General features: G+C 45.1%; 2 protein-coding genes across 3 annotated transcripts; one reads left to right on the top strand and one right to left on the bottom strand.

Annotated features, from left to right (window-relative positions):
• Window positions 1-11,619: 11,619 nt before the first annotated feature.
• Window positions 11,620-13,403, top strand: Serf2 (small EDRK-rich factor 2). 2 transcript variants are annotated; one of them, XM_003475727.5, is made up of 3 exons: window positions 11,620-11,826; window positions 12,332-12,440; window positions 13,067-13,403. In XM_003475727.5, exons 1-3 carry the CDS (start codon window positions 11,820-11,822, stop codon window positions 13,128-13,130), a joined length of 180 nt encoding a protein of 59 aa, XP_003475775.1. In that variant the 5' UTR covers window positions 11,620-11,819; the 3' UTR covers window positions 13,131-13,403. The 2 variants fall into 2 exon arrangements, with proteins under 2 accessions (XP_003475775.1, XP_013014317.1); XM_013158863.2 differs by having other exon boundaries at window positions 13,044-13,403.
• Window positions 13,088-18,313, bottom strand: Serinc4 (serine incorporator 4). The gene is given in 5 exon segments (XM_063249725.1): window positions 13,088-14,430; window positions 14,433-14,591; window positions 16,258-16,449; window positions 17,555-17,605; window positions 17,608-18,313. Coding segments are annotated over 5 exon segments (651 nt in total). The 5' UTR covers window positions 17,714-18,313; the 3' UTR covers window positions 13,088-14,287.
• Window positions 18,314-18,780: the final 467 nt, after the last annotated feature.

The following is an 18,780-nucleotide window of genomic DNA, read 5'->3' as shown; positions in this document are numbered from 1 at the left end:
TAAACTCACTATGTAGCCTAAGTTGACCTCGAACTCATTTGGATCCTCTTGCCTCAGCCTCCCTCGCTGGGATCATAGGTGTCTGCCATCATGCCTACCCTACAACCTCTATTAGACTTTCAGACAAGGCTTTGGGTGGTTAATGTGTTGCTACTATGCACTGTTAGCTAGGTGCAGTGGTACATCTGCAATTTCCGGTTTCTTGGCATGTTGAGGTGGGAAGAATGAAAAGAAGCCAGCCAACCTGGGCAACACAGTAAGACAGTCTTAAAATAAAATTAAAAACATTAAGCATTTGCCTAGCATGCAGGAAGCTAGTCCCACAATAAAAAATAAAAGAAGTATGTCACTAGACCATGAACATCGTAATATTTTCATAAATATATTTGCATAAAATTTTTTATGATCCAAGGTATTTTTACAAATTAAAAAATGTTTCAATAGTGGCAAAATGCATAACACATAAAATTAACTATCTTAACCATCTTTAAGTGAACAATGCAGTAGCGTTAAGTGTACTCACATTTAGGTACCAAACTCAAAACTCTTTTTGTTTTATAAAACGGAAATTCTCTACCCATTAAACTATATTCTCCATTTCCTCCTTCTCCCAGCCCCCATTGACCTCTCTTCCTCTTTCTATTTCTATGAATTTGACTACTGTAGAAACCATAATTGCTTTTTTTTTCTTCACAGCTAGGGTTCAAACCTGAGTTCACATATATTGCTAGACAAACATTCTATTACTGAGCTATCCCCGCCAGCTTCCCTCATGTATTACAGTTGTATAGATTGCACAGATTTTTGACTTTTGTGACTGGTTTATTTCACTTAGTGTTGTTTGCAGGGTTTTTCCAGCACATTCCTGTTTGGTCCAAACGGGTTGGGACGGGATTTTGGTTGTCTGCTCCACTGATGCCTGTGTAGCTTTGCAGTTGCTCTCCTGACTCACACCCCTGCTCTAATCCATTCTGCACCTCTAGATCAACATCAAACCCATCAGTTTACATACTGCTGATGGCAATCACATCCAGGTCACACTCCAGCCCTCCCCCTTATTATGAGTTTCCTTGGGCAAGTTAATTATGATACCACAAACAGTCATTATCAGTCTTGACTTTAAAAAGTATACCAGCCAGGTGTGGTGGTGCCTGCCTGTAGCCCTTGCTATGCAGGGCACTGAAGCAGGAGGATTGTAACCTCAAAGCCAGCCTGGAAGATTTAGTGACCCTGTCTCAAAATAAAAAGGATCGAGACAATAACTCAGTGGTAGAGCTTTCATGGATTTGATCCTCCATATAAAATAGAGGCTGGGATTTAGCTCAGCAGCACAAACGCCTGTTTGACAAGTGTGAGGTTGTGAGTTGAATCCCTGACACCAATAAATAAATAAATAAATAATCAAACAACGCCAGGGATGGTGGCACACACCTGTAATCCCAGTACTGATGAGGCTGAGGCAAGAGGATTGCTGTGAATTTGAGACCAACCTTAACAACATGGTGAGTTCCAGGCCAGCCTTGACTACATACTAAGACCTTGTCTCAAAAAAAAACCAAAGTATAACTAACATAAAATAAAAGGATAGTAAATGTACCTGCATTAACAGTTGTAACTGGCACTTGTCACTGTCATGCCTCCCAGACCTGGTTTCTCACCATTTGGCTCACTGGGCATTGGGGACTTCCTCATTACCTCCCTAGCAAGCTTGCAGGAGCACAGGCTTATCCAGGCCCTTTTCTGTCTTCCTTGTGGTCTGGGAAGTTTATATTTATAACTATGGAAATGTTATTGGATATTTTTTTTCTTTTGAAACAGGCTCTCCTTATGCAGTTCAAACTGGTCCTGAGTTCACTTTGTAGCCCAGGCTGATCTTAAACTTGCAAGGAGTGTTGCAAGGAAACCAGAGTTTCCTTTAAAATTTGAAGTACTTCATTTCAAATGGTCCTTGACTTGAGGGTTTGCATTGAGATGTCAACTGTGATTCTGATGAACTTTCCTTTATAGGTGATTTGTTTATTTTTTCTAACAGCTTTTAACATTCTGTTGTCATGTTGAATTTCTGGAATCTTGACCATTATATGCCTGGATGTAGTTTTTGTTGTTGTTGTTGTTTGATCATTGCTAATTGGAATTCTATATGCCTAATTTATCTGTGTGCCAAGTTCTTTTTCTCTGCCAGGAAAGTTGTCTGTCATGATGTCTGTGAACATTTTTTAATGTCATTTGTGGTATCTCCTGCTTATTCATTGACTCCAATCAACCATAAATTATTCTTCTTTGTCTCATCTAGCAGCTTGGTTTCTCATGTCCCTTGCTCTTTTTGAGAAATGTTTCTTTTCTTAGTCGTTAACTGTATAAGTCAGTATCTGAGATCTTGTCCTCAATTGGCCTAATCTGCTTTGAATACTTTCAGTCGAGTTTTTGTTTTTGTTTTTGTACTGGGGATCCAACTCACACTACCTCAGACTTGCCGCTGAACTAAATCCCGGCCCCTTCAATAGAGTTTTTTTTTCTCTTGAATATCTGCTTGAATCTGCTTGACAGATTCCATTTCTTTCCTATGATGAGCTTCCATCAATTTTTTAAGCTTGCCTATTGTTGTGTCTGTATTTGCTCTAATATCACTAAGCATGGTGTGTATTTTGGTAATCTCCGTAGTTATCTAAGAGGTTATTTCTGATTTCATTTTTTCCAGAGTCTCATTCAATTGCTTTGTTGTTACTACTTTAAAGAGGCGTGTGTGTGTGGGGGGGATTTCAGATTGTCCCACCTCATTGCTCTCTGGATTTGCCTTTGGTGAACTGGATATCTGGGGTTGCATCTTGTTTAAGTGTCTTCTCATTTCTTTTCTTTTTTAGTTAAATTCCTGGGGTAGTGCTTGTAAGCTGCCTATGGTGAGTTGCTTTATTGACGGTATTTAGGACCCTTAGGTGATGATGACTACCTCTGAGGTATCTTCCAGGTGTACCTGATTTTTGGGTTTTAAGTCTGTTGGAAGGTCTTAACTCTTCAGTTTGCTAGAGATGAAAAGTTGTTGCTCATTTGGCCTAGCCCCTGGTTCTTTGGCACTGTGCCACGGTATTTTCTGTGATCCTTAGTTAATCTCAGTCATGGATTAGAACAATTATGTTAATTTTGGCTATTGTGGAAACAATAGCATCAAACACAGCCTAGAAAACAACAAACTGAACTAATCCTTAATTTGTAACAAACCATATGGAGTAGATTTGTGATTATATAATAAAATGTAAAACAAACCAGGTAATTATATGCAATACAAAAGTCCATCATGTGTTATTTTTGCCCTTGAGGATTAAAATTTAAAATGGATTAAGGAGAAAATAGAAAAGTGAAAGAAGAGAAAGACATTAGAAGTAAGGTTGGAGGACGAAGGGGGACTTGGGGAAACTGGTGTAGAAGACTGAAGGAAAAGAGAGATGGAAGAGATAAATGAAAGAGACCCACACCCACCAAGAGGTTAGGAACCACTTTCACACTCATATAAAAACAATGAAGGAGAAAGTGAAAAAACAAAACAAAAAGTACACTCCTAGGATTCTGAGTTCAGTCTTAGATTGTGCTGATCTATCCCAGCAAGCCATCACTTGCTTTATGGTGGAGTAATGGATAATCTCAGCAGGCCTGCCCTGAGAACAGGCTCCTTGGGCTCACTGCAGTCCAAGCAATTTCCACGGAAGCTGGCAGCAGTTCTGGGTTTCGGGCTTATCCAGCTCTTCTCCAAAATGGCTCCTGGCCAATCACTCTCTACCTGCAGAAAGACTAAGTCCTCTGCACTCACCACCAACTAGTGCTGCTCCCCTCCACAGACTGTCAAGTCTCTGCAGAGGTATCTGAGGTCACCAGCCATCACCATCACCATGACTGTGCGTCCCAAGATTCGAACAGTTTATCTTGTGCAGTGAGTCCCTTCTCTGGGCAAAGGCTCTGCCAGCTACTGCCATCTTCCTTGAACTTTTTCTTTTTTCTCTCTGTGGGCTTCAATTTGCACTTCAGATTCTTCCTGGATCCAGGGGACTCACTTCCTTCCTTCTTGTCTTCCTCACAATGTTCCTTGAGTCCAGTCCAGACAAAAAGCCTTGGCCCAGGGCCTAAACAGGATTGTATTAATTTGTGAAGAAGGGAGTAGCTAGAGGATAAGTAACTGCAAGAATGGTGAGAATTATGTGAGTACCTTGAACTGTGTTAGCTAGGAGGCCAGAAAGTACCTCTATCATATGTAGAGAGAAGGATATGTAGAAAGACCAATCTGCATAACACAACTGAGGTAGCATTCAATGTTTAGAAGGCTGTTGTTTTAGTTTTAGGGGCTGGGGATTTAGCTCAGTGGCATAAGCACCTGCCTTGCAAGCAGGCGGTCTTGAGTTCCATCCCTGGAAGGGGTGGGGGGGGGAGAAGGCTGTTGTTTTAGTTTTGACGTGCAAACCTTTTCTGCCCTGGGAAGTCATAGTCTCTTATCTCAGAGTTCAAACCCAGTTGACATCCCTGGAGCTGTGTGGCTCTGCCATTCCACTAGGCTCAACCACTTAGAGGGAGACACTGAGACGAGAAAACAGTGGCTGTCACTTGGCTTAAAAGATTACACATCAGTACTTCGGCTAGCCCTATTTACACTGCTTAGAACCAGTTGAAGGGAAAAGGAAATAGCTTAGCCAGCTGTGTATATATATCAGTACATGTAAGTAGGGCCTGGTTTAGCTAAATTGTTCTTTATTCAAGAAGAGCTGTCGGGGCTGGGGATTTAGCTCAGTGGCATAAGTGCCTGCCTTGCAAGCAGGCAGTCATGAGTTCGATCCCCGGTACCGATAAAAAGGAAAAAGACAAAAAAAAAAAAAAAAAAAAAAAAAAAAAAAGAAGAGCTGTCCAGGTGGTCCTCTACCCAGGCGACCCTCACACATGCCTTTCCATCTCCTAGAATGAATGTTTCCCCTGTCCTTCCCTCCACAGACTAATTTTTTTTTATATTGGAGATGGAATCTAGGACCTTCATACTAAGCTACATCCTCAGCACTTTTTTATTTTGAGGCAAGGTAAATTGCTACATTGCCTCAGCTAGGCTTGAACTTGCGACCTTCCTGCCTCAGCCTTCTATTGCTGGCATTACATTTGTGCGCCACTATACCCAGTTTAATTCCTCATTTCCCCCCCTTGGTTCAAATATCACTTGCTTCAAACCAGGCAAGATGGCACATGCCTGCAATCTCAGTTGGGAGATTGAGGCAGGAGGACAGCAGTGAATTTGAGGACAGCTGGGGCTACATAATGAGCTCAAGCCAGCCTCTGAACTGCATGGCTAGTTTCTGTCTCAAAAATAAAACAAAACAAAACACTATTGCTTTACCTCCCTAATCAAAATTGAGGCTCCGAGTCAGCAGTATCTTCCATTCACATAACCCAACCACCTGCATATTGTTCAGTTACTTCACACCAGAACATGATTGCTCAGTCTTCATTCAAATTACACAGGAATTTGTAAGACAAATTAAACCTCTCTTCCTTTAAAAAAAAATAAAATTGCACTGATGAGACTGAGACTGTGGCTCAAAGGTACACCAGGTGGCGAGGGCACATGAGGTACTGGTTCAATCTCCAGCATGCAAAACAAAACAAAACAATCTACAATGACATGTTTTGTTGGGTCAGTGCCTATGCTGTGATATACTTTGTCTTAGTCACTTTCTCATTATTGGGATAAAATACTCAACACCCACAATTTAAAGGAAGAGAGGCTTATTCCACTCACAGTTTTCAGAGGATTCAGTCCATGATCTGCTGGTTTAGGGGCTGGACCAGTATGGTGGAGGGAGTTGGCAGGGGAAAGCTGCTCACCCCATGGCAGCCAGGAAGGAGAAAGATAGAAAGAAAGAGTGAGAGTGAGAGCGAGAGAAAGTGAGAGAGAGTGAGAGAGAGACAGAGACAGAGAGAGAGAAGGAGAGAGAGGGGCAGAGAGAGAGAAAAAAAAGGAGGAGGAGGAGGAAGAGGAACTAGGTACAAGAATCTAATCCTCATCAGACTACTGATTTGAAAATAGAAATTAGACTGGGTATAGCATTGCACACCTGTAATCCCAGAACTCGGGAAACTGAGGCAGGAGATTCACTGCAAATTTGAGGCCATCCTGGGATACCTAGTGAGTTCAAAGCCAGACTGGACTGCAAAAAAACAGGATCACCATACTAAAAATTGTTTGAATAATTACACCTTTACATTCCTGAAGATAAAATAAACATGTAAACCAAGCATGGTGGCACAAACCAGCCCGTTAGGTGGGCTGAGGCAGGAGGATTGCCACCAGTTCCAGCCTGGATAGTGAGTTCAAGGCCAACCTAAACTACATAGTGAGACTCTGCCTAAAACAAAAACAAAAGCAAAAACATGTGATTTTTTTCCTTACTTTGCTAAATTAAATTGTTCAGAAGATCAAAGTGATAAGGAGAATGCACATTTAACATTTTAGTACTGATGTCATATACTGTTTTACTTAATACTCTGAGGGAATAACTGCCTTTGACATCAACTCAAGAAGATACTTGCTGCTTTTGTAAGGCAGAGTCCCACTATGCAGTTCAGGCTGGCTTGGTACTCACCGTGTAGCACAGGCTGGCCTTGAACTTGCAGCAATCCTCTTCCTCAGGAGACTTTTGTTTTGGTTTTTTGAGACAGGGTCTCACTATGTAGTTCAGGCTGGACTTGAACTCACAGTGATTCACCTGCCAAGTGTGAGATTACAGGTATGCACCACTATGTCTTGTAAAGGACACTTTCTTTTTGCTAGTGGCTTTTTTTTTTTTTTTTTTTTTTTTTTGTCTTTTTGAAACAAGGTCTCACTATAATGTTTAGGCTGGCCAAGCACTCATTTTGTAGCCCAGGCTGGTCTCAAACTCACAATGATCCTCCAGTCTTAGCCTCCTGAGTGCTGGGATTACAGGTGTGTGCCACCACATCCAGCTGCTAATCTATTTTTTTTTTTTGTCTTTTTCCTTTTTATCGGTACCAGGGATAGAACTCACGACTGCCTGCTTGCAAGGCAGGCGCTTATGCCGCTGAGCTAAATCCCCAGCCCCTGCTAATCTGTTTTTTTTGGAATACTTTATTAGTTTCCGTTATCAAAACCATGTAAACCTTACATATTTAATACAGTGTGTTACCCCTGTACAAATGAAAAAAAGTTTAAATTTAACATTTCTAGACCAATATGGCTGTTGACAATGCCAACTCAACACAGTAAACTAGGATAACTTTTTCCAAAGTTCACAGCACAGTTAAAGTTTCAAAAATTCAAATTACATGTGATATATATATATATATATATCAATAATAGCATTATGTTATGCTATGTAATAGCTGCAACAGCTTTTCTAGGTTCTTCAGTTACCTGAACAAAATTATAGACATTTAGCACAAGCACACTCCATTCAAAAATAGAAGAAAGAAAAGAAAAATATCCAGAAAATAGCAAAATTTTGTTACCATTGTGATATCTCGTACTGTTTCTTTTTGTTTTGTTTTTTTTTGGGGAGGGGGTTTGGCTTTTTGTTTTGTTTTATTTTGTTTTTGGTACTAGGGATTGAACTCAGAACCTTACACTTGTCAGGCAGGCACTTACTTTGCTGAGCTAAATCCCTGGCCCCAGGCATCACTTTTTTTTTTTTTTTTAATAAGCTTCTTAAATATCTTCTGGGAAGAAGACATTCTAGCATAACATCTATTTTAAAAAGCAGCTCTGGGGCTGGGGATTTAGCTCAGTGGCATAAGTGCCTGCCTGGTAAGCACAAGATCATGAGTTCAATCCCCAGTACCAGGGGCAGGGGAAAAAAAAAACAGCTTTGATAAAGCATGGTCACTACTATGTATCATAAGGTAGGTACAAGATAATTTACATTCACAGAGATATGATGCAGTACTGTCCTACATCTGTAATGCTAAAGAATACAATTAAAAAGGCATCATTTCAGACTTGATTCTACTTTTCCAACAGAAGGCCCAAAGGATGATATGATACAGCTCTGAAAAGAAGTGCACTTTCTAGATAAAATTTCCTTTCATTAATGGCACAGTTGAAGTGTTCTCTTTATGAAAATCAGTTAAAAAACCTTTTTCATTTTATTTATTTATTTAGGTATCAGGGATCAAACTCACAATCTCAGACTTGTCAGGTAAGTGCTTGAACCGCTGATCTAAATCCCCAGCCCCCAAAATTCCTTTTTTAAAAAAGCTGGAGTGGTAATTGGTTTTTGTAATGGCCAAGCAGTAAATAAAAGGATTCTCATTATTCACACTTGAAAAAAAAAGTGATCTAGCTCTAACCAGGCCACATGAGGCTTTTGGGGATTCACACTCTATCTAAACCATGATGGTTTTGAATATCATCCTTGCATAGAATCTTTTTTCCATGAAATCAATCATCACAAACACACATATCTGTATGTACTGGACAGAGAGAGGAGGAGAATTTTCTCTTCTCTGTATGTTGTATGTATATATAGATACACATTTTGTTCCCAAATCCAGTGTCTGATACAACAGCAGGAGTGCAGTGAATATTTCTGAGAATGAGCAGCTCTCCCGGGCTCTCCTCGGAAGGTAATCTGGGTGTGATTAGGAGTAGCAATGGTTTTGGGCCCAGGGTTGATGCAGCAGGTTGGATAGAGGAGGCAGATGGTTGTAGTTTGTACCCACCTGAGCTGCTGGAGATCATGAGGGGGTAGCAGGTGCAAAGGAAAACTTGTTCCTTGTTCCACACATTTCACTCACTGTTCTGGCAGGTTTGGCTCTCCCCCTTGGGCTGGTTCTGTAATCTCTACATGCAAGGGCACCTTAGGAACCTAGGTTTGGGAAGCCAGATGGGCCAAACTCTGTTTTCTTTTCTCTTTTTTTGATATAGATCTTGCTATGTAGTCCAGGCTGGCCTCAAACTCCTAACAATCCTCCTGCTTCAGCTTTTCAAGAGATGGTGTTACATGTGTGCACCACCACACCTGTCTCTGTTTTATTTTCTTTCCTGCTTTTGTGGTACCAAGGATTGAAGCCAGGGCCTTTGCACTGAGCTATATCCCCAGACCTCCTGCCCCCTTTTAGAAACAGGGTCTTGTTAAGTTGCTAAATTGCCTAGGCTGGAACTGAACTTGTGATCTTGCTATCTGCTGCTTCAACCTCTTGATTATCTGGTATTACAGGCATGTGCCCCTGTGCCTAGCTGGACACCTAGATTCATATTCTCTCTCTCTCTCTCTCTCTCTCTCTCTCTCTCTCTCTCTCTCTCTGAGGTGGTCTCCCTATGTAGGTCAGGCTTTGAATTCATTATGTATTCCAAATTAACCTTGAACTTGCCTTGATTCCTCCTGTCTTACCTCCTGAGTGTTGGAGTTTAGGGGTGTGGCACTATATTTAGCTAAACCCACATTCATACTATACTGGTAATACCTGGTGATGTCCAGTTGTTTCTTTCCATTTCATATTTGGGATCCCTAAACCCTCTGCCTCATCTCTTTCTGCTTTAGAGCCTTCATCTAATTGTCTCTACCTTATTTTCTGACTCTCACATCTGTACTCAGTTTATTTATTTGCTTGTGCACATACTTATTTATGAGTCAGGATCTCAATATGGTGCTCAAACAGGCTTCTGAATCCTTTTCTCTCATTCCCTCATTTCTCTCTCTCTTTCTCTGTTTTCTGTATTCTCTCTCTCTTTTCTTCTTCTCCTTCTTCTTCTCCTCCTCCTCCTCCTCCTTCTTCTTCTTCTTCCTCTCTCTCTCTCTCTCTCTCTCTCTCTCTCTCTCTCTCTCTCTCTCTCTCTGTGTCTCTCACTCTTCCTCCCTCTTTTTTGAGACAGGGTTTGATTATGTAGTTCAGGCTGGCCTTGAACTCACTATGTAGCCCAGCCCAGGCTCTAATCTGTAGTGATCCTTTTGTCTCAGCCTCCTGAGTGTTTGGATCACAGGTGTGGTCAACCACTTCTGGTCTTTAGCACTTCTCTCATAGTCAGTGAATGTTAGTGTACTAGGATTTTTTGTTTTCGGTACTTGAGTTTGAACCTAGGGTCTTTACACTGAGCTGCACTCCTAGCCTTTTAAAAATTTTTTTAAAATTTTGAAGCCAAGTGTGGTGTTGCATGCCTGTAATCCCAGCACTTGGGAAGCTAGTGCAAGAGGCTGTGAGTTCAAGGACAGCAAACTACACAGTTGAGACCCTGTCTCAAAAAATTCTTTTTTTATTTCTAACTTTGTTTTTATCCATATCAGGGATTGAACCCACAACTGCGCACTGCAAGGCAGGCGCTTACACTACTGAGCTAAATCCCCAGTCCCTTGTTTCCACTTTTGAGACAGGATATTCCTAAGTACCTAAATTCCCCAGGCTAGGTTTGAACTTCTTGGTAGGGAGTTTTATATATACAAAATGAATTGAACTGAAAAATAAGTTTACTTTTGGCTTCTAGGGTGATTCCACTGTCTCTGAAATCATGCATGGTTAGGTGGAAAGTGGAGAGAGCAAACTCCTGAGGAAACCAGGACAAGGTATTTTGACAGGGAAATATGCACCAGTGTCTCACAAAGTCGAAGATTGAATCTAGGACACATGAGGTAGACACAAAATGTTTATTAATGAGAGAAATAGCTCCCAATAGTGAGGGGTAGACTCGGACCTTACACTATCTAGGAGTTTTGGTTTTTTGAGTCAGGGTCTCACTAGGTAATTCAAGATGCCTGGGAGGGAACTCACTATATAGTCTCAGCCCAGCCCAGGGCTGGAACTTGTAGCAACCCTCCTGCCTCAGCCTCTGAGGGCTAGTATTACAGGCATGCGCCATCATACCTAGTTGGTTTCTATTTTTTTTTTTGGTACCGACAATCAAATTCAAGACCTTGAAAGCTCACCAGGCAGGCACTACGTGGCTAAGCGATATTCCCGGCCCACTTTCTACTAAGTCTGGATATCAGCTTCTAGTTTATCTGAGGGAGACCTGGCCATCCTGGCTCTATCTTGGGCCCAGTGCCTCTCTGCATGCTGTTTCTGCCTAACTTGCCTGTGTATAATCTTACATGTGTCCCCAAATCTCAGGCCGCATTTCAGGCTTTGATTTCAGGGCACTGCATCTCAGCAGCCTGTGTGTGAGGCGGAAAGTGTAACTCAGTTGCAGAGCATGTGCATACAGGAACGCTGAGTTCAAGCCCCAGAGCTGGAAAAAGTTTCTTTGGGGCAATGTGCAGGCCACGCAGGACGTAGCTGCGAGTTTCGGTGCTGAGTGGTTTAGGAGGGAACAGTGATGCTGGCAGAGGGCTATGAGGGAGCTGATTCACTTAAGCTTTCACGCGAGCCGTAAACAAGGATTCCACGCCGCCTCGAAGGCCAAGTTCAGCCCCAAGGCGGGGCAGCACAGAGCGGAACTGAGCCCCGCCCCGCCGCCGCGCTCCTCGGAGCGAGCTCCTCAGCCCCAAACGTCGCGCCGCGAGGGCACTTGTCCGGTCACGTGCTCCGACCCCGGAGCGCCACATCGCCAGCCGCGCCCTCCACCCCCCCGCCACGTGACTCGGCCTAGTTTTTCCAGGCCCCGCCTCCTGCCGCGCCCGTGAAGCCCCGCCCCACGCCGCCCGCTCAGCCGCTCCGCCCGCGAACCTCCGCTCCTGATCCGCCTAGCAGGCCCGCGTGACTCCTCCTGCCCAATGGGAGCCGGTGCCCAGGCATGAGGGGGTGGGGGAAGAAGGACGCCTTATTTCGTTGCAGAAGGGGGCGGGACCTGCAACGTCGGACGGAACGAGGGGACGCAACGGAGGCAAGCCGGAGCCGCTGCCGTCGCCATGACCCGTGAGCGCTGAGGCCCCTTCCTTTCGCCCTTTTCTTTCCGTCCATGTTGATCGCGACTGCCGAGTCTCCAGCCCTGGCCGCTCCGTAGCTTCCCCAACGAGGCCTTCCTCTGGAAGTGCTCTGTAGTTCCCCTCACGCTCAGAGCCCGCCGTCCTCTCCCGGCCCCCTCCCGCCCGTTAGTCGTGGCCCACCCGACCCTTGGAGCTGTTAGAGCCCTGTGTCCCGTTTTAGGGCGCGAGTTTCTGACTCCAGCCCGCCGCCCTCCACAAACCACGGCACGCTCAGCACCGGCTGGCGGGACCCCACACCGCCCCAGAACTCGGACACTCCGCCGGCGGGCTCCCGGCCGGGCGGCCTCCTTCCGCCTGGGACTCGGACCTGCCCCGTGGACTCTCGCTCTGTCCCCCCCTCTCCCTAGAAGACGCGGTGCCGAACCGGGTTGGGACGCATAGCCGGCATGTGTCTAGAGCGGGCCGGCGTCTCACTTTCCACCTTCTCTCCTTAGGCGGTAACCAGCGCGAGCTCGCCCGCCAGAAGAATATGAAAAAGCAGAGCGACTCGGTTAAGGGGAAGCGCCGAGATGACGGGCTTTCTGCTGCCGCCCGCAAGCAGAGGTAGCCCCAGGGACGGGACGGGACGGGACCGGACCAGAGAGCCGGGCTAGACCAAGGGTTGGACTAGGAAAGAGAACGACCTCAGGGCCTAAAACTGGACTAGTCGTGAGGAGCAGAGTGCATTGCTTCCTCTAGGGTTTTGTTTTCTCCCCACCCTTCAAATTGTTAGGTCACATCCTTATTGGAAGGGACCGGGACGGATGCCTGCCCTCGGTCTGATTTCTGAGTGCCCCTGGGTGTGACCTTAAGGGCAAGGGCAGGGAGCTTCACATTTCAAGTACAGTTGTGCTCATGACAGTCAGTACCTTTGGCCCTTCTTGCAGTTCATTTCTCCTCCCTTCTCCCAGTTTTCTCAGTGGTGTTGCTGGGTGTGGTACTCAGCAGAATAGGGAGCGATGGACCTACATGGCCAGATTTTTGACCCTTTGGGCAACAGTCAGATGGAGACTGATTGCCTTTTGAGCCTCAGCTGGATTCCTCTTGTTCTCCTAGGGTGGGAATACAGCAGCCATGTGCTGAACTTTGTCCCATCCACTTCCATCTTATCCTTTGTGCCCTTCATCCCCCTGCATCTTGTCCTTTTTGCCCTCTGGTACCTCCCAGTGCCCCATCATCTCTACCCCTAGGGACTCGGAGATCATGCAGCAGAAGCAGAAAAAGGCAAACGAGAAGAAGGAGGAACCCAAGTAGCTTTGTGGCTTCGTGTCCAACCCTCTTGCCCTTCGCCTGTGTGCCTGGAGCCAGTCCCACCATGCTCGTGTTTCCTCCTGTAGTGCTCACAGGTCCCAGCACCGATGGCATTCCCTTTGCCCTGAGTCTGCAGCGGGTCCCTTTTGTGCTTCCTTCCCCTCAGGTAGCCTCTCTCCCCCTGGGCCACTCCTGGGGGTGAGGAGGTTACCTCTTCCCAGTGTTTTTTATTCCTGTGGGGTAAACCCCAAAGTATTAAAAGTAGCTTTGTAATTCCTTGAGCGCCTGGTTTGACTGGGGATTTGGGGGGATGGGGATGGAACAGTGCCTGCCCTTTCCCATCATAAGGGAAGAGTCTTTAGAGTCCAAGAGATTGGGGTTAAGTAGACCTAATGAGAGGAACATCACAGGAAAAGCCTTATTTTACTCTGACAAAGTACGCTAGTTATGCGGTAGAGGACTCCTTTCAAAACTTTTCTGTGATTTTTGTCCCAACTCAGACTTTGAACACCATCCCAAGGATGGAGTTAACAGGGAAGGCTCCAAGACTAGGTTTATACTGCTCTTCCTTATTCTTCCTCGGTTTGTTTGTCTGCTTGAAAGTTGGCCAAAAAAAATTCTGCTGCTCCCTGACTTTCTATGGTCAGCTGCTCCCAGGTGTTCACATTCTTTGTGTTCTGTCATTCATCCTGGAATGAGGGTGGTTTTTTGTTGTCTCACTTCCTTTGACTTTTAAGATCGGGATTAAAACCCGGGGTAGCCTTACTGTGTTCCTTTTCTTGTTGTGCCCTGGTTTGTTCTGTGGTTCTGGGCATCTACCCCTGTGCCCAGAGTTGAACAGCTTATTTTCTTTTTTTGTCTGCAAGGACAGATCCAAGTCTTCAGTCCGTGTTGGTGTCTTCCCAACCCCCACCTCCAGTTTAGGGGCCAGGGAAGGGCAGGTGCCACATTGTCTGCACGGGTCAGCAGTAGTTCCTGAGCTGCTAATTTGAGATCTAGGTTTTTGGACTGAGATGAAGACTTAAAATGAGCTTCAGTGAATCAGAAACTGCCCAGAGCTTTTGGGTTTCAGTTCAGGCAGTATATAAGCCTAAAGTGTGAGATAACTCCATTATGTTCTGAGGTATTGAAGTAAGTTGGACAGCTCCCCTCCTCCAAGACTACATCCTAGTTTTTTGAAAGAAGGGGTTGGGAGAGTGCTGTCTGGCAATACTAGAAAGATGACAGTATTTCCTGAAGAGGGGCTTGGGGTCCTGGGTGGAAGACCACCAGTGGTGCCAGTAGCATTCCCAGAGAGAGAATATGCAGGCCCAGCATGAGGTAATTTTGACCCAGAAGGAAGCCCAGTAATCCTTGGTGAGTGTCTTTTCCAGTTCTGCTTGCTCATAGCTGTGGAACCAAAAACTCTGGTTAGAGAATACATGGGGCCATGGACTGTTCCTACCTCCTTACAATCATGGAAGACTCACCTGAGAACTCTTTGGAGTGCCTTGAATTGTTCTTTACCTTAAAAAGCTAGGATTTCAGGAGATTATCTCAGCCCACCTGTATCTTAACCTGAACTAGTAAGGATATCCCTGATAAAGTAAGGAATTCAGAGTGGAAGGCAGAACACCTGTAGGAGAGATGCTGGGCTTGCACTGGAGGAGTTGGAGGGGTTTTTTGGCCAGCTGCTTTGCTGTCCCAGTGCTTTGCAGTGACTGGAGGGCAGGGTTGGTGGGAAGTAATTTTGGTTCCTTTCTCCCCAGCTATTTTCATGAGACTTGAGGGCTCTTTGTTGCTTTATACAGAGTCCTACCATTTAAGATTTGTCACTTGACAGTATCCTTTTGCTCCACTGTTTGGGGCAGCAGAAACAGGGAGGGTTTCTGCAAAAGAGAAGGTAGCATGTTACAGAATGGCTTCCAAGGACTCTGTTAAGTGTTGATCTAGGAAATTCCTCTTTAAGAAGATTCGTCTAGTGTAAGCAGTGGAGGCACCTGGGTTCAAATTCTAGCTCCAGCATATAACTGGCTATGCAAACTTTGGTTGGTAAGATGTTTAAATCTTTTGTGCCTCAATTTCTCCATTTGTAAAATGGAGCAAATACCTACCTCACAGGGTTGTTGTGAGGATTAAATTAAATGAGATTATGTATCTAGCACAGTGCCTAGCACATTGTGGGTACTCAATAAAAGGTCATAGTCAGAATCTGAGCATTGCGGGTAGAGGTTAGTAGGAGGGGTGTGTGTGTATGTGTGTGTGTGTTGGGGGGGTATTGGGGATATTGAGCTCTTGAACCTCATCTGGAACTCTGCTGTAAACCTCAAGATCCTCAAGAACCCAAAGTGTTCAGCCAGAGAGGAAACCTCATTGAGGAAAAAGTTCTCAAGCTAGTAGAGTAAAATAGTAAGGATTCTTTGGGGACATTTACTGTCGCTTAGTCCACATTAGTAATCTTTGGAAGAGTACTGTGTTCCCTGAGCCACTTTTCAACAAAGGTTTAGAAATCTATTCATGTGAAGGCCCTAAAATCCATACAAATTTGAATTCTCAGGTCGTTCTCCCTACCCCCATCATCTCATATATCATCTGACGAAGGGCTATTTTTAGAAATTGCTCTTGTTCATTGGGAGCTTTTCTTGTTCTAATCTTGCTCTAAAGTTTAAATAAACCATAGTCCTAGACATTGTCCTGACCCTCCTGGTCCTGGGCATCTTCCCTTAACATCTTTGCCCATAACATCTTATACACCAAGCAAACAGCACACAAGCATACATGATGCCAGCACTCAACACTGCTAGTGAGGTGTATCTTGTGTTCGGTATTCTGTTCTCAGGCCAGGCAGACACAGTGCGAGTATGTCTTTAAAGGATTACTGGGGAAAAGCAAGAGAAAAGAGTTTAGAATAAAAAGTTGACTCTTAGAGGAGAGCAGAAAAGCTCTTGGCATTGGTAATCCAGGTCCTGTCTTTTCTCTGGAGGACAATGGAATAATGCAGAGAAGGCAGGTACATGATACAGCAGCTAATGATAGAGGCCTGAAAAGGCCATTTCGGGGTTGTTTTCTACAGGATGGTGATTTTCTGCAGTTCCATTGCCACTTGCATTTTTTTGCTTCTATGTCCCTTAGAGGTAAAGACTCTTGTTTCAGGTAACCAGAGTAGAAAGCCCAGGGACGTTTACTATCATACTATAAGTCTCCCCAAACCTAGAATATCTTAGCAGCATCCTGTTGAGCAGGCAGCCAGCTGAACGTATGTAGTGATAGAACAGAAGCACAGCTCCCAAACCCACCAAAAATCTTAGGGTGTCTAGCAGTACAGCTAGGAACCAGCTATAGTCTCAGGCAGTACCTGTTAGTCTGAGGAGGGTCAGGGGGATGGCTTGAAGCTCTAACACTTTGGTCTTACCCATTATGAACATGATTACTCATCTCAGTTGGCCCACAGAGTTACTACAGTTCTCAGCGTTTTGATGACTCCTCAGTGGAAAACTGGTTCCAATAATTTGCTATGCCCTTTGCCCAGCCTTCCTGCATCCATGTCCAGTAATGTTGGACAACTTCTTGGAAGAGCTTTTAGGGTTATGTGCCCTTTACCAGTTCTTGTTCTAGAAGTGTGCAAAGGCTGTGATAAGCACCAGCTGCAACAGAATGAATGTGAAGCCTCCACAGATGTCACTAATGGCAGGCTGCAAGGTCAGCATCAGTGGAAAGCATAGCTGTTACATATGTTGATCTTCTTACCCACTCTTGAGTTAGCAAACCTTTTAACTACTACTGATTGAGGCGTGAGATTACTGGAAAGGATGTTCATCAGTAATGCAGAAGGCAACAGTACAGAAACCTAACAGCAACAGTGGCTTGAACCACAACCTGGCTAGGACGGGGAGAGAATCAGACGGCTGGGCACAGTGGAACAAATCTATAGTCACAAATGCTAAAGACTGAAGCAGAATCTCATTTGAGGCCAGCCTAGTGATCTTAAACCCTGTGTCAGAAAGGGCTCAGCATGGGCCCAGCTGCTGCAAAACAGCAAAAACTCCCCAACTACGAAGACAAGGCAAAGGCAAGATGAGGAAGCAAAGAACAGAATTTGGGGGGGGGGGGTAGAGGAGAGATACAAGGAAAGGAAAACATCTCAAGTAAGAGGGTCTGGAAACAGGCACAGTATTTCAAATTGTAACTCAAGATACCTAAATGCCATCTAGGCAGCGTTTTACATTTTACAAAGGGCATGCATACAGTAACTTCATTGTTCTTGCACTCTGGATACCCAGAGAATAAATGTCTGGCTCACCATCAACACAGCGAGTACAGTGGAAGTAGGGACTTAAACCTGTTTTCTTTTACATTCCTATTTATCCCAGAATTTCCTTAACCCAGATCCTGTCTACTTTGCCCTGTCCCCTCCCCACCCAAAGAGTACACACAAACGTGTTACGCACCTGTTCCCTCCGGCTGGGTGGGGGAATGGAGGTGGACCAGAAGCATAGCAGCAGCAGATGGAAGATAGATATTGCTGCACATACTCTGTGAACAGCCCCAGAACCCTGAGCACAGGACAAGCAGAGTGGCCAGAGTGGGGAGCACACCACTGAGGGCATGTAGATCTGGATGGAGTGTATGAGACCATTCTCAATATCTGCAGAGATATGGCTACCCCTTTGTACCCTGCTTCTGTCTAAATCTATTTCAGCATTCTTACTGTTTTCTTTTCCCACTTTGCAACCCACCTCTTCCCATTTATGCCTGTCCCTTGCCCACCAGTGCCTTTGCACCACTGCCCTTGGCAGCAGGAGGCAGCAGGCTGGAAGTTGCCTTGAGGGTATACAACAGGTGGCTGAGGTGGCAGCAGTTGGCACAAGGAACAGGCCCACACAAGGACACCTGGCGGAAATCAGATACAGGGCAGGCAGGTGGAGATTTGCCGAGGAAAGGTTAACAGTATGTGTGAGGTTGACTTAAGAGACTGAATTCCAGAATTTTTCCTTTTCACTTAGTCAAGGATCCTCAGAATCCTTTGAGAGCTAAGGGCTTAAGTGCAGGGGTTAAGCTATCAGCCTTTACCTACCAAAACATGGGAGGAGAGCTGAACATTCACTGAAGCCAAAACCCTGAAGGGCAGCTAAGAGATGGCCTGGCTTCGTTGGCCCCTGCAGGTTTTCCTTCCCAGCTTTTTTTTTTTTTTAATGGGTACTGGGGATTGAACTCACCACCGCTTGCTTGTAAGGCAGGTGCTTATGCCGCTGAGCTAAATCCCCAGCTCCTTCCTTCCCAGCTGTTAGCTGTTTGTTTACTCACTTTTGAAACAGTCCTTTACTTTAGGGAGCTTTCAGCCTATCTGCAGTGTCAGCCCTGGCCCTGCACTCACCAACGCTGTGCCCCTCAGACGAAGGGGCGCCAACTGGGAGCAGATGAGGACTGCGCCTGGTGGTGTCAACCCACCATCCCTGTTGCCCCCGAAGCAGACGCCACAAGGCCACGAGGTGCGATGTCTCTGAGGGCTCCCTGAAGGGCGATTTGCACAGCTGGCCTGGGGATTAGCGTTTTAATGGATTTAGGATTAGATAGCACCCATCCCTTTTGCACAAATTCCTTGGTGTATGCCTGGTGAAATTGTCCCTAGGTAAAAAGCCAGGAAAGAGGCCTGGGTGGTTTGGAAGTGAGACAG

Source organism: Cavia porcellus, unplaced genomic scaffold (assembly GCF_034190915.1).
Source record: "Cavia porcellus strain 051 isolate PalLab524CR breed Dunkin Hartley unplaced genomic scaffold, mCavPor4.1 scaffold_6, whole genome shotgun sequence".
Lineage (NCBI taxonomy): Eukaryota > Metazoa > Chordata > Mammalia > Rodentia > Caviidae > Cavia > Cavia porcellus.
The sequence above is the reverse complement of the archived record's forward strand: the minus strand, read 5'-3'. Positions and strand labels throughout refer to the sequence as shown.

Coding starts and splice junctions, on each gene's coding strand:
- Serf2 (XM_013158863.2), top strand. Junction 12,441..13,043: donor GCTGCCGCCCGCAAGCAGAG/GTAGCCCCAGGG, acceptor GGTACCTCCCAG/TGCCCCATCATCTCTACCCC.